Raw genomic sequence first — 27,823 nt, forward strand, 5'->3', positions numbered from 1 at the left:
TTGCCCGATTATGCATGTGATGTCAGCAGTGGAGTCATTTGTTCGCCAGTGCCGCGGTGAAGAAGACAAGGGTTTTTCTGATAAAATGAGCCCACTTGAATCCTTTTTGGGACTCTTGACTAAAGTAGGCTCATATGGGCCACTGCAACGCACAGACAAGACCAGAAACTAAGAAACAGTTCTCAATTATACCTTCAGTTGATACACTTTTGGCGATGCAAAGTTGTTTGCTCAGTTCAGATATTGCTACCTTACTAATGCACCTGCTACTGCAGTATTATGCCCGAAGCTCAAAGATTGCAAGGCCTTTCAGAAAAAGCCCGTAACTTGGTGCCACCATAAGTGACACTTGGTAAGCATTCTCCAGTTTAGAACATGTTACACGTTTACACATGTGCAATAATTACATTGTTACCCCTCTAGCAAGCAATTCTGTACAGCACAAACACTATGCCTAGTATAATGAGAGGCAAGGTTTTTCGTTGTTTTTTTGTGATTTACCATCACATTTTTTTTCTTTTCTGTTGCGTTTATGACTACTGGCATCATAGCAAAGTCTTTACCATCCAAATTATATTCTACAAAATATGGAGCTGCATTATTATGAGTATTAAGCATGCCCCAGTTGAGCACACTTCAAGAAAGAGGCAACACAAATTCAAGAAATGTTTGTTGGGTATTTTTATAACAGTACTGTAACACAACTTAAGATCAGTATAAAGAGTCTGAATATTTGATTTGGCTATAAAATACTCCATGTAAATGCCCTTAAGCTGTTTACAAATCAACAACAAATTACAAGTGTCTAGGTTGGTATTAGATACCTTCCCAGTCAGTTTCTGCCACATCTCCCAAGAAAACATTCACATATAGTAATACTGCAAAATGACTCTAGGAAACAGTGTCAAACTATGTGGGCTAATACGCAATCATCAGGTAAGAGAAAACTAAGCAGTTAGGTTTGAGCAGTCTCACAACAGGTAGTGTGAACAATAATTTCTGCACGCTAAAAACAAATGGCACAGAACTAAGCATACGGGTAGGTACAGTTGCATTCAATATCACTTGCAACAAGCAAGATATGGTTGGAGCTTCATTTACCAACTATTGAAGCCTTAGTGGGGGACAAAATTTATCCATCTAGCTGAAAATTGAGAAGGTAGACCTTGCTGCAGTGGGCATCATGGTGCACAGGAAAATATTTGTGAGCGTGGTGTGCTCAACAGTGCAAAAAGACCAGAAATTGCAAATATTTTTCAAGCTCTGCATCATATTGCTAAAATTGTAATGAACAGGAATAATTATACACAGCTTGTTAACAATTTCAACTAATTGGAATGACAAGAATTGAACTTACACATCCAAAAGAGTTTCATCCACACCTAAGGAATGTCCTTTCAAGGATAAAAGCCTCTGTGAGCATTTTCCATCAGATATGTATGTTCAGACTATTCTTAGTCCAGGGTTGTACTCTACTTATTTCTTGAGAAGAGGGGTAACTGCCACACAAGCAATGTTAATTTTTAGTGAATGTGCAACGCGGCAGTTTTTAAGGCAAATTTGCATGACTAGTGGACTCTTGAAGCTCAGACAATTTTTTTTGTAAGAGACCCCTATTCATCCTTTGCCTCTGTGGCTTAAAAATTTGATGCGAACGTCAGAATTTTCCAACATCCAAATTCTGCGCATGAATTTGCAAACACAGCCTCCATATGGAAAGGACAGATTGGGAAGAACAGGGGACTCCTCGGAACATATCAATGAAACTTGCTCTGTGCTACACTTGTAGCTTTCTGGTTGATCCTGGAGGCAGAACGTAAGTGGACTGCCCAGTTTTTTAAATGTCCGTTGTTTCACGTGTGGTCCAGGCAAAGGGCAGGCTGGAAACATGGTTGGCTTATCTTTTCACGACTCTTCAGTTGGTTGGCGAAAACTCGGTCGGAAGCGGTGAGTAAGCGATCATATTCTTTGGTGTCCTCCGTCTCCGAAGAAGGACGTAGGCGGTGCAGCTGAACACCACAATAGCTAGCACAGCACTCTGGCCAATCACTAGGGCTAGGGCTGGGAAAGAAGACAAGGAAAAAGACACAAAAGTGAGATCCACAGAGAAAAGCTTTAAAACATTGATAACAGTGTAGGCTACCTGTCCTTTTGTTCATCTAGGCATATTTGTCAACTCATGTTAGAAGAACACAATGCCAGAGCAATAATCAAATGTGTGCGGGAATGCCTCATTTGCATGTCTTGCAAGTGCTAGTCTTCACATTGCACATGCCAGGCTATACATAATAAATGCAGCTAACACAGCATGCACACGTGCAAAAAATATCAAATTAGGTCCTGTACATAATGAAAGAACAATTAGTGCCTTTTGTTCTATGGCTATTCTTTTTCAGCAATTGGGAGAGGCCGGAGTTCCTGGTTTCGATCCTTTAATGCGTTTTGATGGAGGCTAAACAGAGAGGAGTCAGAGTGCTGTGCAATGTCAGTGCACGTTAGCAATCCCCAGGTCATAGCCTCCACTATGGCTCCCCTTTCTCTTTCCACTTTCACTCTCACCTTCCTCCCCTTTCTTACAGCACGGTTCAGGTGTCCACAGAAAAAGTGACAGATACTGCGCCTTTCCTTTTCTGTGAACCAATTTATATTTACATTATATTTGGGAGAGGTAAAAACCAAGTGCCATACATTCAAATCCAGGTAAAAATATATTTTTCTAGGTCTATAATAATTTTTCTAGTAGTAACAAATAAATAGCAGAGCATGTCTTAATGTGGGATGTAAAATGATCCATTTTTTTCCTAATCAGTGTTAGACAACCTAGAAATGGTGGGCAGCACACACACACACGCATGCACACACACACACAGAAAAAAAGCTAGCAAAAAATTAGCATAGACACTTGTTTATATCTTGCACTGGCAATGCAATAGCATTGGAAGCTGTTGATTTTAAATTTAGTTTTTGTCACTCTTTCATGGCTGTGCATGCAGACCGCTATGCATCTGTTTGCACACAACCAGACATTTCTTTGAACCATGCACCTGGCAGTCAGATGTGTCCCCAAAGTTGTCTAGAGGTTATGACACAGACGTAATGAAGATGATTAGAAAAGTGAAGTCACTTCCTGTCTGGTGACGTCACTTCCCTCGGCTACCTGGGTCTTTAACATGCACTGACATCGCACAGCACGTGGGCACCTTGATTTCAGTCCTAGTTAAAAAGCGGCCGCCGTGGCCAAGATTCGATCAGACATCCTTGGGTTTCAGGAAGGATGAGGATGTCATATATTCTGATTACCATGTCATAGACAAAATACTGAAAGATTTCTTCCAAAGCAATTAGAGCTTAAAAACAGTGTGATCTGTTCTCCATTACTGCAACCTGTTTTGACAAAGGGCTGACTGCACTTGTGCACTTTCAGAAGCCATCAAGTTTTCGTGCGCTGATGGCCCTGAGGGTTATGTGTGGGGACAACACCTGATGCTGCACAGACTTAGCTGGGTCCTATGCAAGACGAACACAAAAGCAGAATTTAGATCATGCTATGCTAAAACACTCTACTAACGGTGAACGAAAGGTACCACTCTAGAGTAAGTACAAGATATGCGCTGGTTTCTGTGCAGTGCTTCCCGCTTTGTGCACTGGAAAATTACCTTCTTCTGAAGGTGTATTTTGTGTAGAAATTGGGTTTAACCCAATTCTTCACACATCTCCCGAGTGCAAGAACCAGGTGAAACAGGATTTTGCCCGTAAATGGAGGGCCCTAGGTATAATATGCGAAGCAATAATTAAGCACACGAATGAGAAAAGAAAAATGACAGGCAGTCAAACGATCTGTGACATTTGTATTAGCAGTATAATTTTAATCTGTATTTTCAAATCCCCTATCAATATTTGTCTTCAAATTAAGGTTTTCTGATTTAGTGCCTTGCTATGAGCACTAGTGCTGCGTACTGCCTATTTCACTCCCTATTAGACTCACACTGTCCTGTTTGCTCCAATGCAAGCGCTAGTTCCTCATGCTTCCAGTAGGTGCGCAATTGCTGCTAGTCTCTCCCTCCTCCTTTTGCACTCCACACGCTTCAACATGAGGCAGTATGCCTCCTTTTCTCCCTTCTCACACTCCTTTGCACTGCGCTCATAACCCTCTAGTCGCAATACCCATACAGGGCTTCGAGAAAATGATCGTCACACTGCTAGCACAGTGGATAAGGGAATGTAAAAGGTGGCTTACTTGTTTTGTTTCCACTACAACAACAAAAACTGTCACGAATTTTCTCAAGCAAATGTTGAACAGAGTACTCGTTCTCATTTGTTGTGAAGACTGTCAGCAAAAAGAAAAAAAAAAAAAAAAAAGAAGGCAAAAGCTAAGCTAAAAAAATCATCTAGGGCATCATGGCAGGCATTACGACAATCGCCTTAGCCGAAATATAGCCCAGCAGCATAGTTTCAATTCCACTTCTCTTTAATTCTTGCCAGTTTGCTGTTGCTGTTGAGTGTGCCACGCCATCAAGCCAGTGAAGCCATTTCAGATTATATTTTGCATTGCCAATGGACTTTTAGTTTTACTTTGGGATTGCGTCATGTCTAATGCATATTTATCACTTTTGCAACCACGTTTCCTCCGTTCTTCGGCTGTGCTCTTGAACAATCTTCACCATTCCCAAAAGTGTACGCAAAACAAACACTTCATGAAATCAAACTACAGAATGTTATTTTCGCTCAGTTTTGATTTCATATGTATAGACAACCATATTCCAGGCATTCATAAGATAAAATTACTGTGAAGCAAACAGTTTTCAGCAGTTTTTTAGGGATAGGAGTACAAAGAAAGCTGTACCTCCATCGGAGAGGAAGAATGGCTGCTGAAGGCCGCACTCCCGGCGCCAATCATCAGGAATGTTCACCCTGGCCAGGCTTAAGAACTCATCCAAGGAACAGTACTCATCTGTGCAACCGGGAAAGCGCAATGCCTGGGGTGTCATATTAAATGCGTTGAGTGTGAGCCCACGCACGGAAAAGTTGCCCGGTCCATTCTTCCAAAGCTCTAGGACAAGGCAGGAGCAATAAGGTGGAGCATGGCCATCAAACACACCCAAGGAGTCGAGGATGGCAGAAACCTCCGTGTCGTGCTGCAGAAAGGCAATAAGAAACTTGTGTAGGAAATCCGATGCAAAGGTTATACTTGGTTTATTACACTGAGAATGCATCAAGTCACATGATGAAGTTAACAATGCAAGTACATGAGGACAAAATTAATAGTAAGAAGTCGATTCCACATGCCACTAAACTATGTACCGGCACGTCTTGTCTTGGGCCTTATCACTCATCACCTTTTTTAACACCCGTGCACCAAAAGTGATAGCACAACAACCAGTGTTTTGCTGGTAATAAATCTTCTCACACCTAAGAAGTACTAAGCAGTAAGCGCTACATACTTACTTACACCTTAAGTGTAGTATTTTCAATTGTAGAGAGCATGATTAAAATGCCCCAGTCAGATCCCAGAACTAACGTCCTAATTATTAATGCAGGAATGCATTTAACAAGTACATTTCCAACTCACTTTCCACGATTCTGTCCACAAAAAGCTACAGGACAATCATAGGTACCCTAGTGAAGTTCAGGGAAGTTTCAAAAATTTTCTGCCGTTTTTCTATTTTTATGATTTCAAAATTATTGTCCAGTGAAGCAGCGCTAACTGCGAAAGGTTCCTTTAACTAGTACCTGCAATTATGACATTGGGAATGCAGACGGTAATCTGCGAGATTTTCTAGCATATGTGCGCCGGAAGCGTAAATGTAAATTTTTATAAGAAAAGAAAGGTGCAGTATCTGTCGCACATCTCCGTGGACACCAATACTGAGCTGTAAGGGAAGGGAGGAAGGTGGGATTGAAAGAGAGAAAGAAGTACTGTAGTGGAGCGCTCCGGAATAATTACAACAGCCTATGAGGTCTTTAACGTGCATTGACATCGCACAGCACATGGAGACACATTTGCGTTTCGCCTCCCTCGAAACATGACTATTGCATTGAAAGAACACTAAACACACCCCTCATCACATGCTGAGACTAACGTCAACGCTAATCACAGTGCCAGGGTTGCCTTTGTGTTCATGTGTGCTCGGGGTCACTATTGTTGACCACTTCAAGCCACGACCAGCAGCACATCTTTCACTGATGACATCTTTTCACGGCACGTCGATGTAATAAAGTATTAACTACGTATCTTCAGTTACCACATGAAGTTAGTTACTTACTGTCCTGCTCGACAATACAGAGCATACGCGCGATTACGAGTAAATTTCTTCAAAAAAACTGTACTTTGTTTAAGCAAGAGAACATGGGTGAGTACTCATGCTATCCTGCAGCGGAATAACCTAGGCGTAGCATGGACTACGCCGCCAATATTTTACACTGCACATACTACAGAGTGCCTGATGAGTGCCGCGTGAAGCATACAATACCTACAGTAGACTCCCATTAGATGAACCCTCGATTAGGATGAACAGTGAAGGTCGTTTATTTGGTTTCCTATAGGGTCAATGCAAAAAAAGTCCGCTTAAGATGAACACTTTGCGTGTGGTAATCAGTTAAGATGAACTTTCATGGCCAGTTGCGCCCCGCCTTTGCAGCTTTACTCGACCGTCCGAGCAGCACTTAAGCAAAAAAAGGAAGGAAAAGAAAGGTTTTCCAGCGCCGCTGACCATCCGTGTCACCTACGCGTGGCTCCTCAAACACTACAGCGTCGGAAATGCGACTCTGGGAAGGCAGGAGTGCGCCGCTGCTCACGCCGCTCATCCTCTCACCCTTTACTTGCTCACTCCTCTTCCCCCCTTACCCCCCGCCCACACCGCGTAGGTTCGCTTTGTGCAGATCCTTCCTACGGTTTTGGGCAGGGAAAGGAGGAAACAGGGCGCAGAGTGCGAGAGAAAGAGGCGCAGCCCGCCCAGCAAAGCCAGCCCACGGCCGACCTCAATGCGCACGCTTGCTCGTTCTCAGCGCGCGCGTCTAGATCGCCACCCCCCCCCCCTCCCCCCGATGTAGAGGAATGTAAAGAGAGCGCTGATACTGTGCACCTTCCGTTCTTTTTCTTCTGGTGGTTTGGCGGGATGGCTGGTATTCGAAGCGACGCAGGGACTCTGATTCGCGAGTCTGCTTCTTCGCAGTGCTCTGCAGGGATTGTGCATTTGCTTCCCTCATTGTAATAAAAATGTGCAAATATATTGAGTACCTACACGTGAGTTACGTATTTGCATGCACGCACACTTACACACAAACAGTTTTGTAGTGGCGAAAAAGAAATAATTTTTATACTGAGGGCATATTCTAAAGGCGCATAAACATTGACGCTTGTAATCAAGCTGTGAAATTATACAACATGTTGCTTAGCTTATGGACAGACAATTTTCCATCACTATACTTGTTTCACATAACGGGCGTAACTTAAGGTGCAAAAGTGACCTATTGAGCTCTGTGCTCAAATGTGCTGTACAGAGAACCAGTCAGATCTTTAGCGGTCCTGCCACTCAGGCGAGAGTAGGCCATACCTCACCGCTAGAAAAAAAAAAAGGAAGAAAGGAAGCATACACACTGCACTGTGCTTTGCCGAGGGCAGCTCCGAGCCGACACTAGTTTGCCTGCCCGCCCCTCCTTTCACCCTTTCCGCACTGCTATGAAAAAAAAAGTGTGCGTGCTGCTGTGTGCTTTGCTCATAGGACAGCTAGACAGTTCCCGTCCTGCAGCTCAAAGCCGCGCCCCGACGGTCAAGAGCCTGCTTTCATCCTTGCCGTGCACTGGGACTTAACAGACATCTTGCAAACACCCTCTCACTCCCTCCAGCAGAACAAAAAAAAAAGGGGGAGGGGGGGGGGGAATATATTGACAGGTCATGCAGGAGTGACTTAGACCCTATGCCATTTTTGTGTCACGTAAAAATATCATCCAGTCTTAGGTATTCGCATCAGTGATGGCGGATAAAGCGATGAAACGCATTCTTTTTTTAGACACCGTAGATGTATGGGCCGAAATGATAGCAAACCAAATAGAACTTGTGAATTAATTCTCCTACCATCAATTCCAATTCTACTCAGTTTTTTGCTCCACAAGTCTTGGCATTTGAGCATCGGAGCTTCACTTCTGGTATAATTTAACTTGCCAAGGGAAATAAAATAATCGAATATTGCTAGGGACAAAAGGAAAAAAAGAAAGACGAAAGGGGAAATCGACTTATGGAATCATCATTGTGCTAAGTTTAGATGCAGCTAAAGAACAGAGTGGTAAATTGCTGCTCAAGGCAATTCCCTTCATCAGTGTCGGCTCACCATTCTGAAGTCTTGGTCAACCAAATTGCACCTGCTGGTGTTGCATTGCATAAGACTGCTCTGCACATGCCATCAGACTCATTGCGACGTCGTAGGTAAATAAAATGATTTACGTGACTTTTTTTTATCAGATTTGTCATTTTGTTTTTGAGTTATACATGGTTATATATTTATTTGTCTAAATGTGCAACTCAACTTACGAATTATATGCTAGTATTTCACTGCCTAGGAAGGCTCTAGAATAAGGCAACTTTCTCCATGAGGCATTGCGCAGCGCATCGGCCACCCGTGTTCAGGATGAAATGATAGTCCGGCACCAGATTCAGACACCAGATTCACATTATGCATGTATCCAGGTTCGATCCCGATGCCGCCGGCTGCATTTCGATGGAAGCGAAACGGTGAGGTGTCCATCTGCTGTGTGACAGTAAAGATCCTTAGGTGGTTGAAATTACTCCATAGCTCTCCACTATGACTCCTCTTTCTCTTTGCACTTCCACTCCCACCTTCCTCCCTTCACTTATAGTAGAGGGGGGGTTCAGGTATCCACAGAACAAGTGTGACAGTTACTGCGCCTTTCCTTTCCTGACTACAAATTTAAATTATGTGGCAATATATTTTCCTTTGTTCTTGCTTTTTGCAAGGGATAATTTTTCAGTATGGTTGTGATGTTTGCAGTGTGCAGTGCCGCTTCGGAAATAAGTGAGAAGGCGTTTTACGAGCAGCAATAAAAGAAAAAAAAATTAGGATAAGTTGCCAGAAAAATTGGGCCAGAACAATAATGCAAACCGGTTCGAAACGGTTCCTCCTTTTTGTTCCGGTTCGGGTTCAGTTCCAACATGGCGCAAGAAATTCGGGTTAGGTTCGGTTCCGGTTCCGAGCATTCCGAGCGAAAATTCAGGTTTGGTTCCGGTTTGTTTCTAATTCCGGTTTGACACCCTGATTGCAACAGCAGAGGATGCCATATATAACTCATTGTGCTTATCTTGATTTGTGCTGAGAATACATTCATGAAAAAAAATTGAGGAATATAAATTTCTTTTCATTCATTCATTCATGCACTGTGCTTCACTTTTTAAAACTGGACTTCAAGACAATTGTTTATGAGGTATGTACAAGGTTCCAAAAGACACGGTCCTATTCAAGTGTCATACCTGAATGAGCACGTGCCTAACAAATACTACGAGGGTCCACTACCAATAATAGGGGTTGTAATTGATCATTTAGAAGCAATGTCACAACAAATTATGACTGGTTGTGAAGATGATCACATACGATTTTCGTTTGGCACCTACCGTGGAATACATGAAGACCTTATGTTCAGACTTGTTCTGGGCAGCCATCTCCAAATTTCCAGACAGGTTTGCCAGCAGCAGTCCTATAGATAAATATTAACATACGAACACAATTGTTAGTGAAAAATATCTTGCACCAAATAGTGATACTCATACAAAGCCAAAAAACGAAAAGGAAGATTCAAGCCCTGTTTCACTTTCGAAAAGGTTCGAAAAAGTAGTAAAACATTTGGTTCCCATGGTAACTGGCCAAGGCACTTATGCGCTTCCAAGACACTTTACACTACTGTCATATTCTGTGAGCTGTCTCATATAAAAAGAAAAAGACAGCTAATTTTTTTTTTTTTTTTTTGCATAAACCTATTATTAAGCATTCTGATTTTTGCTGCATCATAGACTGCCTTTCTGATGCCTCAAAGGTGCATATTTGTCAAAGCTTCACTTACTTCCTACAAGACAAACCATTGAGTTTCTCTGTTTCCACTTGGAATGAAATCAAGATGATTTTACACAAAGAAAGATAAAGCGCTGTAAATAGCTTAATATAGTTTGGGTTGGTTTGGTTCAACAATCCAAAGCGGCTTAGGCTATGAGGGATGCCCTAGCATTGGGCTCCAGAAATTTTTACCACATAGGGTTGTTTAACGCGCACTGACACTGCATGGTACATGGTACTGTGCTCTCCACCTCTGCTGAAAAGCAGCTGCCGTAGCCGGGATTGAACCCAGGTTGAATCAGCAGCCAAGCACTACAACCACTGATCAAATGCAGCAAGGAGAAACACACTAAGACTCCATCCGTGCATAAAAAATTATTCGCATTTATTTAGCATTACCTAAATCCTGAAATTTCGAAGTGTAGTCAATAGTGGCAAAAAAGATCATATACCTGAATATGAAAGCGATGCATACAGTGCTCAGCAACACACCAAAAACCAGCTTACAGTACAAAAAATACCCATTCATTTCCTTTTGGCAGCATATTCTTTACATCTATTATTTCAGTCAGCCAGGCAGAGCCAAGGTCAAATTTATCAATGAGGGACGGAAGAAAGAAATTAATGTACTGATTTTCTACATTATACCTGGCTGGATTAGTGGCCTCGCATGGAAACGTATCACGAACCGACATTAAGGCAAAGTGCATATAACCTGCACTGTTCCACGGACTGCTTTGTATTCAAGCCCCGCAAAAGATCAACAAAGGAATGAAAGTAGCGCCACACCTGTGCTGAGTTCAAAACTGCCAGTCCTTTCTGCACCCTGCTTTTGGGCACCACTCGAAAATAATATAGACTCAGTTTTTGTTGCTGTTACAGCGATGTTTCCTAGCATGCATTAACTACCACAGTGGTATGGGGATGATTCCATGCATGCCGTTTTCATCAACTGCCACCGCACCTTTGCACACGACCTAAACAGTCGTGCAAATACATTTGAAAATTACACCGAATCCCTTCCCCAAGTAACTTTCGTGCACTTGTACATTTAGGTAACCTCTATCCCAGTTCATGTCACTGAATTTGCTAGACTTGTCCCTGCCAGCAATGACCATGCCATGAACTTTATTCTAGCACGGTCACTGATGTGTGCAAGTGATGAGACTTTAGCTCTTTCACTGTGTATTCTTTTATTTACACCTGTTGCCACAAGCCACACTAAAGCAAATCTAGGCAAAAAGCTGTGGCTCTGCTCTTGAGTTCTGCGAGTTATCACACTTTATGGGTAGCCCTTAACAGCTCAGAATAGCCCTACAGTGAGCACAAGGCTCCAAATGAGGTGCAGATGTAAGGGTTTCTTCCCGCGTTTACCGCCCCTCTAAAACATAGCGCTGCAGATAAAATTCACGGTTAGCACCTGCACTAACTCATGCTACTGCCAGTGTTACTGCTTACAACAGTAGTGGGGGCCATGCTGCCATGGGCAGCGGTGCTGGCCAAGGCACAATAAGCTGGTATGGGCTCTTGGAGGTACAAGTCAAGTGACAAAAAGGAGAGAGGCATGAGGCAAAGAAAACATGAACTAAATGACAGTAAGTGGAGTTTACTGTCACAAAGCTGCACATGGACAACAGAGAACAATACAGAGAAGGGCTCTAAACTAAGTTCAACCACATGGGGTCCTCTAACACAGACACTGCACAGCTTATGGGCATTTTTTGCATTTCACCTCCAGGGAAAGGCAGCCACTGTGGTTGTGACTCTCGAGACTACAAGAGTATTGGGCTCAACAGGTAAAAAAGCCACACTCTTTGGATTTGGCACATCTGCTATTGCTGTGTATTTGGGAAAAATTATTTTCCAATAGTTATGTGCTACAGTTTTTAGAGTGTTCAACAGGTGGAGGCTCAGGCCCCTTTAAACTTGCATGGCACAAGCTTTTGGGGTGCTGGAAATAGTTCACCTCATGCAGGGCTGGTGTAAACAATGTAAAGGGGCTGTGGCACAGAAGCTCTGACCAACAGGACAGACAGAAAGCTGATTTACCTGCCAGCAGCCGTTTCAGAAGTGGTGTCTTTGTGTAGAAGACAAAACTCTGGTCACTCTGATACCTCAGCTTGTCCCACATTTCTTGGGCCCATTCGGGTGTTGAATAGTTATGGTAGCGCTGTAAAAATTAAAAAAAAAAAAGAGAGAGAAAGAAAAAAAGCTCTCAGAACTTAAGGAAAAAAGGTAGGCAAATACATCATCAACTTTATAAAGTTACTGAACACAAAAATGAGTTTGAGTAAGCTGTTCCTTATATCTGCTTACATCTTAAGACAACCCTAGTAAGCAAACTAACAGCAGGCATGGTGAGGCTTTAGCTCATAAATGTCACACATACCAGAATCAATGCAAGAATTAGTCATTCATGTAATGATGCCCCAAAGCTGTACTACTAACAGCAAAAGATAAAATATGAAAGGGATCTGGACTTCTCTATATTGCCATGTATAAGTTCACTCCAAATATGAGTTGGCCTTTCCAAACTCACAGCCCTTGCAGACTAAAGAAAGCTTTACTCAAAGACGCTATCACACTGCATTTATGAAACCTACAGAAAACACACAATGACAGAAATGAACAAAAGTAGTTTCTATGCCACAAACAAATATAAGTTTCATAGCAAGAAAAAAATGCACATTGAGACCCTTACCTCAATCAGAAGAGCATCATAAACATAAGCAGCATCATTCCAGTCTGCAATAATGCTCCCAGTTTTCTCTGTAAGTTTTTCATAGAGTTTCTGAAAAATGAATGAAAACAAACTGCTCTAGGCAAACCAATAATGTTTTGTGAAGATCATCATGAAAATCTGTTCAAAAACTATAAAGGTGTGGCAGCACTCTCAAGCTAATGATGTGCTCAACAATGACATGAACAAAATTAGGGAGACGCTCAAGCGTCGCATTAAGAGTAGACACAACAGCAGCCTTTTCATTCCAGAAATCCTTTTATGTTGTCCCACCGCAATGGTACAATGGTAAGGGCACTACTGTGCCCAAGGATGCGGGATTGAATCCCAGCCGCAGCCGCCGCTTTTCGACGGAGGAGAAAAGCAAGGTGCTCATGTGCCATGCGATGTCAGTACACATTAAAGAACCCCAGGTGGTCGAAATTTCCAGAGCCCTTCACTGCGGCACCTCTCAAAGCCTCAGCATCTTTGAAATGTTAAACCCCATAAACCAACCAACCAACCATACGTTTATATTTTGCTTTGTCTTTTCGTTTAAGTTGGTTTTTGGTGGAAAGAAGGTGCAGCATCTGTATCATTTCTCAGTAGACACCGACACTCATCTGAGGTACTATAATGTCATCAATTCGAATCATTATTGTAAGTCAGCCTCTAACTTGACTACTATTCCAATTCCAACTAGAAGATGAATATTAAATTGGAGGTGACATATTAAATTCTAGTGTGACACCACCCCGACACTGCATAAAGAACAGTTGCATCACAGCTTTGATACCCAATCACATGCATATTTTCTCCATGCCCGTTTTTCTCAATTTGGGCTATGGTGACGTTGACAATTCTTTGACCAAATGTGCTGTATACACTTCGTGCTAATTACCCCTTCAGAATATGCACATTCATGCTTGTTAAACCCACTGGTGGTTAGTGAAATTTTACGTTAAATTCTATTTTAGGGGGAAAAATGAATATAAACATAAAAAATATGCAATACCAATCACTGAATTGGGGCAAATTTGACTGGCATGTAATCAAAGTGAGTTCATAATTCAGTTTAATCCATGTCTACTGAGAAAGGCAGCTTTGTCAGTAACTAACGACAAAAATCTCGAGCACAGGCAAAAAACAAAGAACCTACATGATATTTTTGCAGAAAAGCTTGTCCTTCTGCAGAATTCTTGAAACGCTGTTCTTCTGCTCTGGCCTCTGGGCAGAAGGCATCTCCTGGCACAAGCATCTGCAATGCACCAGGACAATTGCTAAGCTCAAAAGAAGTTATGGCCTGATAGGCAACATACAGTCTCCTCACATGCCTAAATCTGAGCAATGAAGCTAGCACAGTGCCTAAGACCCTTGAACATAGTAATAAGGAGAGGAAATAGCTGTAACAAGTCCAAATAGTCACCAAGAAATCTGGGCGGACATCCATGTGCTGCAGGTGGATTAGCGATAAGAAAATCAAACAAAAACCAAACATGCCCGGTGCATTACCCAAGCAAATTAGCTCACAAAACCCCCTTCAGAAAGAACAGCCCTGTTAAAAACCACTTTCTAAAACTTGACTAAGCACAGAACCACTCAGTCAGTGGGGGCTATCCACAGCTATTTTGATATGGGTCAATAACCAGTCACTACTGTTTAACTATGACTATGAACGAAAAATCAGTTTGCTTGTTTTTATGTAACTGGGTACATAAACAAACAAACAGCAATACTCTCAAGTGTGTTAAGGTTTGGCATGGCAGATCAATGCAATGACAAACTCCACTATATAATCTAATAATATTTGTGCATTAAATCTGAATTCTAGATAAATATATTATACTTGCAATATCAGGTAAATTCCTGGCTGTTTCTCAACTAGCACCATGAGCAGAGCTTAAAGTCTGAGGGTATCAGGGGGTCCGAGACCCCCCCACCCAGCAATACTTAAAGGGGGTCTGAGACCCCCCGCGCTTGAAAGTATAAGGATTGAATGAATATGAAGCAGGCAACCATTTGTTTTTATGTCAGTGACATTCAAAACATTTCTTCTATATTATTTCGACAGTTCTGCAGTGAGTCGTAATGAGGATCATCAACATGTTTTCTAAAGCCCGAGATGAAAAAATTATCATTTCTCCTATTTGTATAAAACAATGTGCAAAACAGACCACCAGCCGCTTTCTCTTTCCTTCTTTATTTCTTTTTCCCCCTGTTCTCGAATGACTAGAGAACCCCATTCAATGGAGCCAGACTAATCACTGATCATGAGTAACCATTATATTGCTTCTGAGCTATCAGTAACTACGCAGTAAATTAGATGCACTATCTAGATCTACACATCAAGGATAGCAGGAAATTTTGTTGGCAGAGAGAAAGTTAGAATTATCTTGAATTGTAAAAAAAAAAAAAAAAAAATACACCTTAGCTGTGGTATATATAACCTGGTGGGGTGGAGAGAGAGAGAGAGAGATCTTTAATAAAGAACAAATTTTAGCCAGTGTTCAAAGAGCACTTACATGTACTCGGCATTACACTTCTATTATCCACGTTTCTTTACAAATCAACTGTTGCATACACTTACTACTTGACAGGCAAAGGCAAAAATGCCGTGAATTGGAACCTTATTTAATGCATGTTGATGGCACAGAGGATAAATTTTCGATTCTGCTGAGTTGTTTATTTTCAACTTCACCAAATTACCTATCAAGACTTGCACAATACTGCCACTAGGTGTGCCATGTCCGAAAGAAGCCTGCAGCTCTTATATAAAAAGCAAACTAAATTGCAGCAAAAACATGCGCCAATTGAAAGGAGGTGAATAAGAGGGGCACCTACTCCGTCCTCAGAAACCGGGCGTGTGTGTATGGGAACTGGTTGCCAGTGGAAAGTCTCGTTCCATGCCCAGTCGGGGGAAGGCACTGCAAACCCAGCAAGGTGGCACTGGGCACTCGCCAGGCAGCGGTCTTTGTCCGAGCTCAACACTCGCAGCTGAACACAAATACATCTTTGCGTTGGTTTCAGCCTTCGGTAGTGAGAAAAAGGCCTAGTATGCTAATAAGCAGAAATCGCAAATAAAAATTAAACCTTAATCATACTCACCGAGACAATAATGCAACCTTGTATCATAAAAAAAAATTGAAGAACCTTTAAAGTACTATAGACACCTAATTTCTGGGTTCGTGTTTTATCATTTGTAATGATGCCTAGGACATTACTTTACACGGATCACCATGTCACATTCGCCTACGACTGCCGGATACTTTATAATCAAATTTTTTTTCTCACCTGTTTCGGTTTCGGTTTCAACAGCCGAGTGCTGGCTGTGACGTCAGCCAAGTCTAGGTCATGCGAGGGATGAAAATACAGCGATATAATCATTGCCGTGTGATATGAATTCACTGCAATGATAAAGCCTGCCTGCTTAAGGAACAGGAATCATTACAAGTGAAGAATAAGCGATTATATCGCTGTTTTCTCATACCGCGCGTAAGACATTATTGAGACGTTACAGCTATCTCTGGAATATCGAAGCCGAAATTGGTGAGAAAAGAAAATTCAGTTATAAATTCTTTAGCGGTTGTAAGCGAAAACTGTGTGCTGGTCAATATACACGAATGGCTTAAGCATCATTAACAATTAGAAAAATGCAACCAGAATTTGGTGTCTATAGTCCTTTCTTAAGAGCAGACGTGATGGCAGCTTTAACACCGCCTTTTCACTCTGCATTTTTTTTTGGCATTGAAAGACTGGTACAGAATTTGGCAAAGTGTTAGAAGTCATTAAGTTGATTTGGTTTCTGGGGAAAGGAAGGAGCAGTACCGGTCTCACTTCTCGGTGGACAACTGCACCTACAATGAATGGCATTTAATTGCAGGTACATGCATCGTCAATTGGAATCCCTATTGCAAACTACCCTCTAACTTGATTAATAGATAGATGCTAAATGTAAAGCAAAATGGCAAGACACCACCCTGGATGCTGCACAAAGAACGGTTGCGTCACAATTTTGATATGAAATGTGTATTTTTTCCCTTGCATGTTTTCCCGACGCATTTCTCAATTCTGAGCTAATACAGCTATTACCAAAAAAAAAAAAAAAGAATGGTTTATTAATCAGTTTCTAGACAGGAGACAGTTATTTGTCACACATTTTGCCAGTTCATTCTCAGAAAGCAAATTGGGTTAACATTCGAAGGAGCAAAATACAAAGTCTGCCACTCTAAAAATATTCTGACTCTGTTGACATAGGAGTGCGAAGCAAGAAATTATTTTTTTCTGTGGCAAGGTGAGGTAGAGGTGTGTTCGGCTTTTGGTTGAAAGGATGAGAGGAGAGGCTATTCTGAACTTGTAACTGGCGCCTCAAAGGGAAGGTCAGCTTCTGTTTGCCTACACATTGTCGGACCTTTGCACATCAATTTATACTGTTGTAAGTTATTAAAATACTCGTTCTCTAACCTCTATACATGTCAACTAGCAGAGCACAGCTAGGCAGCACAGCACAGATGAAAGATATTGCTTTGTAAACTTACCTCGTGTGGATTGCCAGAAATGAAGTGATCGTATCGCTGCCTCAAATGGCCTCCCATGGCATAATGCTGTTGGCAGCCCAGCTGGTGATCATAGGCAAAAACATGGTGCCGCAAAGTGAGTGGAGATATTAAAGGATAAGCGAGGCTCCTGACTAGCTACGTAGCTCTAAAGAAATGCAAGTTGTTCCTTTACATCCAGCAACCTGCTTTCCTGCAAGCACTCTTGCAATAATGTGCAACAGTAATATAGCTATTTAAACCGGAAAAGGTGGCATATGATGTCACAGTATTTATATGATCCCTTTCAGCAAATTAACACAATTTAAGTTTTAAAACAAGTAGTTTATTTATTTATTTGCAAAATACTACAGCCCGAGGCCAAGCAGAACAAAAAATATTGTCTGAAATATGTTGATATTTGTCTTGAATTATTCTAGTCCCAGGAAACAATATTTAAATGCACCTGCTGTGTGCAGTCATGGCTTTCTAGTACCAAGTTCAGTCCAATATACCAGGCATGCCAGCTAGATGTAGCCTGAGCTGAAAGAGAAGATGCGTTCTAGCATACTGAAACCAGCTGAGGACAGCTGAGAGTTGCTTGGTCTAGTCTGCAATACTTTTTCATATACCGATGTTAAGTAATTAGTAAATACTAATTAGCTATTTTTTAATTATCGGCTTGAAGAGAAGAGTGTCAATGCAGCAGCTGTCTAGAAAAATGGCCAGCTGTACTGTTTCCATGAAGCACTGTTCACGCGAAGCATCAGTCGTAAATGATAACTTGTGTAATAAGAAAAGCTTCCACGTGACAATGGCAACACTTCAAAATCCCGAGTTGCGTCTCAGATAACAAAATCTGCTTTTCTCTGCAGCACTCTCTCCGATAAAGCTTTATGTGTAAACTGAGCAAGTGATTTAGGCGAGCAGCTGGTCACATGACAACTTTCTTTGAAAGCCGATTGATAAAGCTACGTAAATTGTAGCTTGATGAAAATTACATAGTTAGCCATTTTTCGAGACAATCTACAACTTTTGTACTGAAATTTTGTTCTTCAGGCCAATAAACAAGAAGTTAGCATTAAATAACTTCATGGTACGAAAAAATACTGCAGACTAGGATAGGAACTCTCAATTGCTCTCAGCTGTTTCACTGGGCTAGGGCATACCGCATTTTTTAAAACTTTGGTTACATTTAGGTAATGGTTTGGGTTTGGTTTTTGAGTTTTAATGTCCTACAGCAACTCAGGCTATGAGGGACGCCGTAGTGGAGGGCTCCAGAAATTTCGACTACCTGGGGTTCTTTAACGTGCACCAACATCGCATAGCGCATAAAACGCCTACCTTTTGCCACCATTGAAAACACACGAGACTCCCAGTGTATGCACTATTTTCATTTTCAACAAGTTTCACTCAATCTAGACTGCACACACTACCTATTTGAATGTCATTGTCAGGATGCCTAAGCTTACCTATTTGCATGAGAGTTGGCATTTCACTACAATATATCCAAGTATTCAATAGTATTTCTAACACAGGTGAAGATTTACCATACTAGCAATTTCAGACATATTTAAAGGGGTTTGCTCACTTATGACAGATTTTACCAAACTCACTACCCACGTACAGCAGCAATCTTCACCATTTCACCGCTGCTCTGAAATTTGAGTTAAAAGTGAGATAGGCTGCCAATACGACCACACTGTGGCACATAAACAAGGGTTTCACCTGTCGTTTTTTCTGGAGCAGTGGGCTGCATTTTGAAAGACAGACTTCGAATATCAGTTTTGCAGATCTTGGATAACTTCTCTCCAGCAATGAGATATTGCCTTTTTGACAACAAAATCCTCTTGTTGAAAACTAAGTTTCGTTGGAAATGTAGGCACACTTCTATATAACCTGACTTCAGTCCCCAAAAAATACTGCACTACGCAGCCTCAAAGGTTTGTCGCACTTGCTACTATTTATACCTTTCATGTCCACACAAACTGCTCCTCTGAGCATGTTTAGTGTGCAGCTTTGCCAAGGACTACAACTACTAGCATCCCCCAGTGAAACTGGTCTATTCAGAGGCTCACACCAAATGTTGTAACTGATAATGTGAGTGTTCTCAAAAAAACAAAATGTTGAGTAGTTCAACACTACTGGACATGAATAATGAGTGTTAACTAAGGGTACCTAACCGCTGATGGCATGACCTGTTGGTTTGCATGTTGACGTAAACTCATTTAGGAAGGCTGTCACGACCTGTTGGTTTATATGCTGGCGTAAACTTACTTAGCAGTGCTTTCATGACTGTTGGTTGGCATGTTGGCATAAACTGATTTAGCAATGCTGTTATGACCTGTTGATTTTCATGCAGCAAGATGGCATATGTGTATGCATATTTACTTAAATTAAATTAAGGTACGCTGCAGATGGAACTTTATCAAGACGATGATGTTTAACGCACAGCGCGAGAGTTTTTTACAGCTGGAACTTGATGAAAGAAATGTTTACTGCACAGTGCGAGTGTGCTGCAGTTTTACACGAGGCGTGACGGCTGCGGCAATAGCACAGCGCTCTCATGCCTAGGCACGTCAATGAAGACAATGTTTGCTGCACAACGCGAGATGAAACAACATAAGATGCACGAGTAAAGGCGCCATCTGTGGAATGCATGAGGTACTAGAGGCTGGAGTAACACAAAACTCGCAAGCGAACACGCTCAAGTTAACACTCTAAAAGTGCAAACAAGCTTCAAGACTTTGTTTCCTTCCAAAGCTTCAAAGAATTGGCAATGAAAACTGACCATGTGGAGGTCTTTGCCCTCTGCGTTGGGCAATCACACATATAGATCTAATTCAAAAATAAAAACTGAGAAAAGGGAGGAGGAAAGAGAGAACAGATGGATATCCAAGTAATGCCTAGGCATTATTTCCTGAATAAATTTAGTTCTGGCCACTCTGTGCTCCATTTCTTTAAGGCCTTTCGCTGAATTCCATGCTTTCGCTGGTGCGTTTCCGTCATTTGGCTAATTTTGCTTCCGAAGTGCCAGCTTGCCACTTAGAGCTGTTTCTGCAGGATGGAGGTGAAGGCCACCCATCAAAGTGGCGTGGCCAAAAATTTTAACGGCATTACTACAACTGTGGCATTCAGCATTTCTGAACACAGTATAGTGTCACCTCTTGCCTAGCACAATGGATTGCTTTCCTTTTGGGTTTTGATATATGTCCTTTTCAATGCCAACCTAGCTCAAGCAGTAAAAGGTCACTGATAGTTTTGCGGAGGTCCCTTTTACCACAGCCTCTCTTCCCTGCTGTTTTCATTATGGGGGACGTTTTTGTGTTCAGGTAAATGATGCGGTATTTACATAACGAAGGTGCATCTGTTTGTACACCTAGCAATCACCCATCCAGGTAATGTACTACGGTGGCACTTATACATGTGCTTGACAATGGCCTCCAATACTTGAAAAGTATCACAAGATCTCTAGTAGTGCCTTCGCCAGAACGCACTTATTATGTGTTCCATTGGTGATGCAGCAAGCCTCATATATGTGAAGGGCCCCCTCAATCAATGAAGAGGTGCACAACATCGCGCTTCTAAACATCAAACAGAACGCTGCCGACTTCCAGGGTTTCCCGACTACTCCACACTGAATGACCACCCATCACATAGGTGGATGGTGCATGTCACTATCTTGACTTTATCAAAAAGCTGTGCTCTGAAGTTACATAGGCAGTTTGCCCGTTAGTTCCTTAACTGCTTTTCTTTGATAGCTGATGTTGGGAGATGCGAAGCTCTGTTTCCGTAAGCTGTAAAGAAATGTCAGATTTCACAGCGCTATTAAGATGTGCCTGTCTCCAAAAATGCGATGGAATTATGCCTTGTAAGCTCACCTTGGTTAGTTGCCCAGGACCTTCCTTCCAAGCCGTAATTGGAATGGGGTCGTTTTTGAAGGTCCTTATGGGAGTTCTGTCACCGTGTCTGTAAACCTGGAAGTGATAAACAGGCCGAAATTTTTGCAAAGGCGCGACACTCTCCCAAAGACGACAACGCGCATCACAGCATGTTTAGGTAGCTTCAATAATAAGTTCGGTTACGGTGCTCACGTACATTTCGGCAAATGCAAACGCAATGAAACTCATTTTACTCGATACAACGACGGTCCGCTGCGAAAAGAAGCCGGTTGGAGAGCGGCCAATTAGGCTCCGTACAGTGGAGTTTGCTCACGAGCCTTGCGCCATCTACCGCACCTCCGACGAAACTCTGGGTCGGCGGAGCGGAAGGTCGCTCTACGCTCCACTCTTTCTGTCGCAGCTACGATGGCGAGCAGTTGTAGTGGCAGTGGTCTCGCCAAAAAGAATGCGAAAAGCAGTCGTCGGTACTGCTGTGTTAAGGATTGCCACAGCCGCGAAGGGCAACTTAGTATTAGGCTGTACAGGTTTCCGGGCAGGCCGTACGAGAGAGACCGGCGACAGAAGTGGATCACGGCAGTGAGGAGAATCAAGTAAGTACTTTGTCATATTCAGCGTCAGTCTTGGCAGATATTTAAAGTTCAGTGCATTAAATTTTCCTGTGTACAGGCTGTTTCACACTTAGAAGGGAACTGAAAGCGCTTGACAGCCGCGCTTTGCGAACTGCTGCCGTCGAAAGCCGAAGCGAATGGGTTGCACTCGGTGCATGTACGGGAACGGTAGCCGGTCGTGCTCATTCCGCTCCACTTCGGGAGACTTCCCTAAACATTCAACCAACATCCATTCTGCATGCGACTTTGCGGCTGATTATACTTCGGTTATCGGCGACAGTACGTGATTCGCAAAGCGCGGCGGTTTCGCAATCACAGTTTTGCTTTAGGTATGAAACAGCCTGTACAACACGAGTGCTACTTTATAATTGCAGGCATCTCATTGTTCTTTAGCCTTCGATGTTTGTGGGAGTAGCGGAGTAATAATGAACTTATTATTATTAAAAAAAAAAAAAACTCCGTGCTTGCTTAGATATGTACTTACATACGTGGTGATTTGTAGACTGCATTTTTGAAGTCAGACCTACGTTCAAACGGCCTCACAGTTAAGAGCGCTGAAACGGCGTGCAGAGATTTTTGCTTTACTTGTTGGTCAGGGTCGAAAAAGTTGTGCATACACGTATGCGCGGAGTGAAAACATGTGATAAACGCACGGCAGAGCGTGCCGATCGAACGACGCGGTGTGGATGTCTGACCGTGTCGGCGCGTGACTACTACCTGTGTTCGATGAGTGAATACTCTTTCTTATATTTCAGTCAAGCCGACGGCTCTGAATGGGTGCCGAACGGAGCAACGAGGATTTGCTCCAGGCATTTTGTTAACGGGGAAAAAAGCACGATCGCAACTCATCCCGGATATTATCCAACAATATTTCCTGATGTGTACAGGGCGAGCCCTGTCGATGCAATGAAGAGGCTTTCAAGATATGAAAGGTATTGCATATAAATTTTCACTGTAATCCTCACATGAAAATGCAGACTTTGCACTACTGATTTTAGTTCTAACGTGTACTTGTGTGCAGCATTTCAGTGCAGCTACTCATCTGCATTATGTAAAGTTCACCACAAAGAACAACAGGAGAAATTTTTAAATGCTATAGTGTCACATATGCTTTCAGGTTGCACCAGAGGAGGGCTAAAACATCATTAGCCTCTGCCACGCCTCAGCCATCAGCCTCAATCCCTCACACTCTTGAAGACGAGCCATCAAGCAGCGACGATGCAGACTCCTCGAATACAGGTCCCCTCATTCAACAGCCATCCAATCTGGATCTGCTTTGCATAGCTGGTGATTCAGTAAGGACAACTAAGGAAGACAAGGTGAGTGATCTGGGATGGGCACTTTGCAAAGTTCCTCACTGTTTTTATGCAGAGCTGTCACTGCATATTTGGTTATGCTGGTTTCGAAGCTTGTGGAAATTAAATTGCACTACTTTTCCCATGTGGTCTTGCCATAGCTCTGAGTAGTTTATAATGACTGTGCGGCAAAAATGTCATCATTATGGGCAGCACTATTAAAGTGCATATTGCAATTGATTAAATTCATAGAAATGATCTTTTGTTTATGTTAATTGCACACTGCCCAAACTTGGGTGGTCCAAATTACATTTCAACAGCTGCGTGCGTGCTGTGTTTATTATGATTGAAGCTTTAACTGTTAATTTATGTATAGTCTCTCGTTACACTACAACTGATTAATGTGCTGAGCATTTTTTTTTTGCAATGTTTACTAATCACCAGCATTTATTTTGTTTTTCTGTGCAGGCTTGCCAAACAAACGACCACGCGCGCTTTTCAGACACATTTTCAGTGTTTTTATGTTCCTCAAGAGACAATGATGCATGCACTCAAGTGAACCACAAAGGTGTTTGTGACGCAGAAGTCCAGTGCAAGCCCCCTGTGGTTTCCCGCCAGTCTGGTAGAGACTCTAGGACAGCTTGCTTCACAGGGTATGACAGCGTCCAAGTCTGCGCTGCTGCCATGAAAGACTTGTGCGGAGTGTCCCTTGATGTATTTGCCCTCTTGCTAAGCATATTGCCTCGTTCTGCAGAGCGGTCATGTGATGTTCCAATGACCGACAGACTTGTGTTATTCTTGATGAAGATTAAGCTTGGGATCACTTATTCTTCCCTTGGAGTGCTTTTTTCTGTATCAAGGAATACTGTGTCTCGCCACTTTAAGAGTGTCCTTCGAACTTTGAGCGTTTCTACACAGAAGTGGATATATCGCCCTCCCGTGGATGTCACTAGGCAGACAATGCCAAATTGCTTCAAAGCACATTACAAGGAGTGTTCAATGATAATTGACTGTACTGAGGTCCATACAGAACAACCCTGTACTGTGCAGCAGCAAAGAGTGCTGTATTCACACTACAAGGGAGGATATACACTAAAATTCCTTGTTGGAATCACACCATGTGGCACAGTTTGCTTCCGCTCGAAAGCATATGGAGGCAGGTGTTCCGATGCTTTTATTACAGTGGACTCTGGATTTTTAGAGCTGGTTCAACCAGGTGATGTTGTCATGGCTGACAAGGGGTTTCCAGGTATAAGGGGAAGCCTTGAAGGTGCACAGGCTGTATTAGTGATGCCCCCTTTTTTGCAAGGACATGACCAATTTTCAGAAAGTGAGGTACACGAGACTTATCACATTGCACAAGTACGAATTCACGTAGAAAGGATTATCCAGCGTATCAAGATGTACAATATACTTAACACACGTGTGCCCACAGAGCTGATTCCAGGAATGAGCGACATATTTCATGTCTGTTGCATTTTAGCAAATCTGCAGCCACCTATTATACGCTATGAGAAGTGATTCTTGAAACTGTCTACCCCCTTCAGTGAGCAGGCCTGTACTACTTTTGCAGAAATATTTATTTTATACAAACAGTTCACGGCTTCTTTATGAGGGTGGGGAGCAGCCAAGTAAAGTAAAAATCCTCTAAGGCTCGCACAGCTGAGCATAGAAAACTGTTGTCCCTCTGTACAGTGACAGAAATGCTGTGCTTGGTTGAGTAAACAAAGAAAAAGCACTCAGTTAGGTTGCATATATACATAAGCAGCTGAACCTGTGTATAATATTGATGGCTAGGTTGCAGGGTCAGTTTGTTGTTCACATACTTAATGTAGGGCACAAAAGTCACTAGCTGCTCTGCATCAATAATGAAGTTGTCTCTCCTTGAGAACGGACATTTTATCTCTAGCAGGCAGACACCATTTGCAGTTTCAAAAAGCCCATCGGGGCTTCCACACAGCCATGGCTGTGTTGGGTGCACAACAAGTCCAGCCTGGAAAAGAGAAGTCCTTTTCTGAAATACATGTCAGTCCACACTTCATGAATTCATGGGAAAAAAAGGGGGCAGGAAACAATGCGGTGGTTATGTGCATCCGTATGAGCAATAAGACTATCTATTGTGTGAGCTTTTAAGCCAAACAGGTCAAATATGCATTACCTCTACCACATGTGTGCCAACTTTCTTTTCAAACTCCTTGCGTGCCACTGGCTCCATCTTTATGCCTGAAAAAACAATTTCAATTAACCAAACATGCAATGGTCTGATGTTGGGGAACATACCATACGAAGTGGCCTCTGTATAAAACCCTCGACGATTGAAGATAGTTTGCAGAAGGTCTTGGGGTGACTTCCTTGTTCTGAGGATTGTGTGTGCCTGTGAGCACGTTATTCTTGGCTTTCTTTCTTGGTGCCACCTGTCAGAACATTTAGGAGATGAATTTTATTACTGCTATGAAATGTGACATGTTGGCAAAGAGGAGAAACACTCACCTAAAATTACTAGCCTGCCCCTTGGTCAAGGCACACAGCCGCAGAGAACTTGTGCATTTTATATGTTTCGCGTAGTAGTCAGCCACTTCTGTTGTCATTTCTTCTTCATGCTCTCTTTTTCTTATCACTATCTTTGGAAAGTCTCCAACAACTTTTAAACTGTAGAAGGCCTCTTTTGGCTCATGCAGAACTGTTTTCAATTGTCTTATGTCTTCCTCCAACACTATTTTGCTTACAATATCCTGGAGGACAGTCTTGCATGACCCCTCGCAAGTTTCATTTTTTGTCTTCAAAATCCTTGCCATTGGGCAGTCAATGTCTGGAAAATGCTTTGTCAGGAAGCTTGGGTCTAAGGGTTCTGGAGCTTCTGCTCCGCCGACATGTGGATGCTTGTTAGCTGTAAAAATATGTGAAAGTAAGATGAAATAAAGAAGTTGCAACACACTTTGTGGGAACTGTAATTGCAAAGCCAAACACTGACACTGTTTTTTAATTGATTAACAATTGCACACGAAAATGCCTGGTAATAAAATCAAATGTACATTTATCATGCATGAGTTCAGTACTTATATGCATTGCTTACCACCAAAAAGTTCTTCAATTGATGCTTTGTCGTCCACACGCGGCTTCTTGGCCGGTTTTCCCCACTTCTGCCGTTGCGATGTGCACGATACGGCTTCATGTAGGTTTATGTAAAGTGTGACGGCGGCGCAGTGCTTGCAGGTTCCTGCAGCGCCGTACCTGCAGCTACAATGTCCACCTTGTATCTGGCGGTCTTTATCGCTTAGCTGCAATGAGCAAATGTAGATGCAACACTTAACACAGAGCAATCTAGTCACTAAGAACAAATATTCTTTTTTTTTCTTGCAAGCATGCCATAAGGCATACTTCCAATGATGTGAATGTTTCTTCCAGAAACATTCACATCATTGTGAAAACGTATTATGGTTAAGTTTCCGCCGAGTAATGGAAGTACAAAACAGCATTTGTAACGCGCCTATGTTCCTGAGAAGTTCTTTTTTTTTTTTTTTTTGTGCGCGTGTAACAATGCCGCTGAAAGAGCATACCAAGCTAATCAGCTTCAAATTTGTGAAGCGTTTTATGCGTCAGGGTACCTAAAAAAATCTGCAAGATTAGCAGGTTGCGGCGTGGAATGCAGAGAATTTGCTCAAAATATACAATCGTAAGCACGCCACGATTGCTTGCGCGCGTTGCCTCGACATGTCTAAGCACCGCACAGCGCGGCCTGATGGGTTCGACAGCATTCTAAGCATTCTAGCGATCTTCACCGGCCCCAAACATATCGTGAAGTATGATTTTAGACGCAGCGGCTAGCGCTGAACGATGCAAATATCCGTCCAGGTGACGCGCTGGAGCATTCGTGCTGACGGCTTGTATGTTCTACATCTGCGACACTAAGCACTCGCATTTGAACCGAGGCAGCAGCTACGTTATGCGTGTCAGCTTTACTCACGTGCAATGAAATGGAGTAGACCTGCTTCCCTTGTTGGGAACGGCATTTCGCCCGCACGTCCACGCCGTCCACTTCCGTCACAGAAGAAACGTGTCCGGCGTCGTACAGTTTCTCTCCGCTCTTAAGAGAGGCGGAATGGAAATATTCCTGCACGGCCTTGATGGGCCTAAAGCCCGTGAATAGCACTTGTGACATCGCATACAGCACTGCAGGGAACAACACAAAAGCTCGGCCGCTGGCGGTGCACAAAACGCGGAGAAAGCATGTGCGGCACGGGCGCGCTCAGCACTTCGCCGACTCAGTGACGCGGGAACTGCCACCGCGGCGCTGGGGTCGGCGCTTCTCCGCAGCGCCACCTGCTCACTGTACGGAGCTAACATGAATATTTAACTTACCACTTGAAGTAAAACAAGGGAGCTCTCGTTGGTTTGGCCCTCAACTTGCTGACGTGTAGCAGCCAAAACGAACGCGTGCAAGAACGTAAAAGCCCATATCACCTCCATGCTTTTAGAGTAGGTCGCTTTTCAACATACTAAAAAAACCCTGAAATAACTAAGTATACTGAAGCTAAGGTTCAGATAAGAAGCACATGCGCCCTTTTTTTTGGCGGCAAGATTACCATGCTATAATTTCTTCCCTCGAATTAACCATTGAATAACAAACTGTCAACAAGGACAGAGAGCCGTTCCACAACAGCTGAGCCAGCTGCTGTGTCGCGCTGCGCTCCCTGTTGTCGCAAGCTTGG

At 42.7% G+C, this 27,823-nt stretch overlaps 3 protein-coding genes across 4 annotated transcripts; 1 reads left to right on the forward strand and 2 right to left on the reverse strand.

The window, feature by feature from the left end:
- Positions 1-657: 657 nt before the first annotated feature.
- Positions 658-27,822, reverse strand: LOC146198433 (prostatic acid phosphatase-like). The gene is made up of 10 exons (XM_084593936.1): positions 27,474-27,822; positions 21,191-21,286; positions 17,313-17,393; positions 15,619-15,771; positions 13,937-14,035; positions 12,760-12,849; positions 12,108-12,228; positions 9,623-9,705; positions 4,844-5,135; positions 658-2,061 (listed from the first exon to the last, which is right to left on the reverse strand). The coding sequence occupies exons 1-10, from the start codon at positions 27,579-27,581 to the stop codon at positions 1,916-1,918; spliced, it is 1,269 nt and encodes a 422-aa protein (XP_084450062.1). The 5' UTR covers positions 27,582-27,822; the 3' UTR covers positions 658-1,915.
- LOC146198434 (uncharacterized) lies at positions 21,613-24,865 on the forward strand. 2 transcript variants are annotated; one of them, XM_084593934.1, is made up of 4 exons: positions 21,613-21,801; positions 22,575-22,751; positions 22,937-23,138; positions 23,583-24,865. In XM_084593934.1, exons 1-4 carry the CDS (start codon positions 21,617-21,619, stop codon positions 24,633-24,635), a joined length of 1,617 nt encoding a protein of 538 aa, XP_084450060.1. In that variant the 5' UTR covers positions 21,613-21,616; the 3' UTR covers positions 24,636-24,865. The 2 variants fall into 2 exon arrangements, with proteins under 2 accessions (XP_084450060.1, XP_084450061.1); XM_084593935.1 differs by lacking the exon at positions 22,575-22,751.
- On the reverse strand, positions 24,712-27,317 carry LOC146198435 (uncharacterized). Its single transcript, XM_084595870.1, has 7 exons — positions 27,079-27,317; positions 26,188-26,392; positions 26,117-26,124; positions 25,605-26,059; positions 25,395-25,528; positions 25,273-25,337; positions 24,712-25,107 (listed from the first exon to the last, which is right to left on the reverse strand). The coding sequence occupies exons 1-7, from the start codon at positions 27,271-27,273 to the stop codon at positions 24,712-24,714; spliced, it is 1,458 nt and encodes a 485-aa protein (XP_084451996.1). The 5' UTR covers positions 27,274-27,317.
- Position 27,823: the final 1 nt, after the last annotated feature.

This window comes from Amblyomma maculatum, chromosome 2, assembly GCF_055883805.1.
Source record: "Amblyomma maculatum isolate TAMU_Amacu chromosome 2, ASM5588380v1, whole genome shotgun sequence".
NCBI lineage: Eukaryota > Metazoa > Arthropoda > Arachnida > Ixodida > Ixodidae > Amblyomma > Amblyomma maculatum.

Bases quoted from the DNA above. Each gene is read 5' to 3' on its own strand.
- LOC146198434 (XM_084593934.1), top strand. From the start codon at position 21,617: ATGGCGAGCAGTTGTAGTGGCAGTGGTCTCGCCAAAAAGAATGCGAAA. The intron at 21,802-22,574 runs GTAAGTACTTTG...CTTATATTTCAG, and splicing joins ACGGCAGTGAGGAGAATCAA to TCAAGCCGACGGCTCTGAAT. The intron at 23,139-23,582 runs GTGAGTGATCTG...TTTTCTGTGCAG, and splicing joins GGACAACTAAGGAAGACAAG to GCTTGCCAAACAAACGACCA.
- LOC146198435 (XM_084595870.1), bottom strand. From the start codon at position 27,273: ATGTCACAAGTGCTATTCACGGGCTTTAGGCCCATCAAGGCCGTGCAG. The intron at 26,393-27,078 runs GTGAGTAAAGCT...TGCTCATTGCAG, and splicing joins TCTACTCCATTTCATTGCAC to CTAAGCGATAAAGACCGCCA. The intron at 25,338-25,394 runs GTATGTTCCCCA...TTGTTTTTTCAG, and splicing joins TACAGAGGCCACTTCGTATG to GCATAAAGATGGAGCCAGTG.
- LOC146198433 (XM_084593936.1), bottom strand. From the start codon at position 27,581: ATGGAGGTGATATGGGCTTTTACGTTCTTGCACGCGTTCGTTTTGGCT. The intron at 15,772-17,312 runs GTAAGTTTACAA...ATTTGTGTTCAG, and splicing joins TTTCTGGCAATCCACACGAG to CTGCGAGTGTTGAGCTCGGA. The intron at 9,706-12,107 runs GTAAATCAGCTT...ATTTATCTATAG, and splicing joins TCTGAAACGGCTGCTGGCAG to GACTGCTGCTGGCAAACCTG.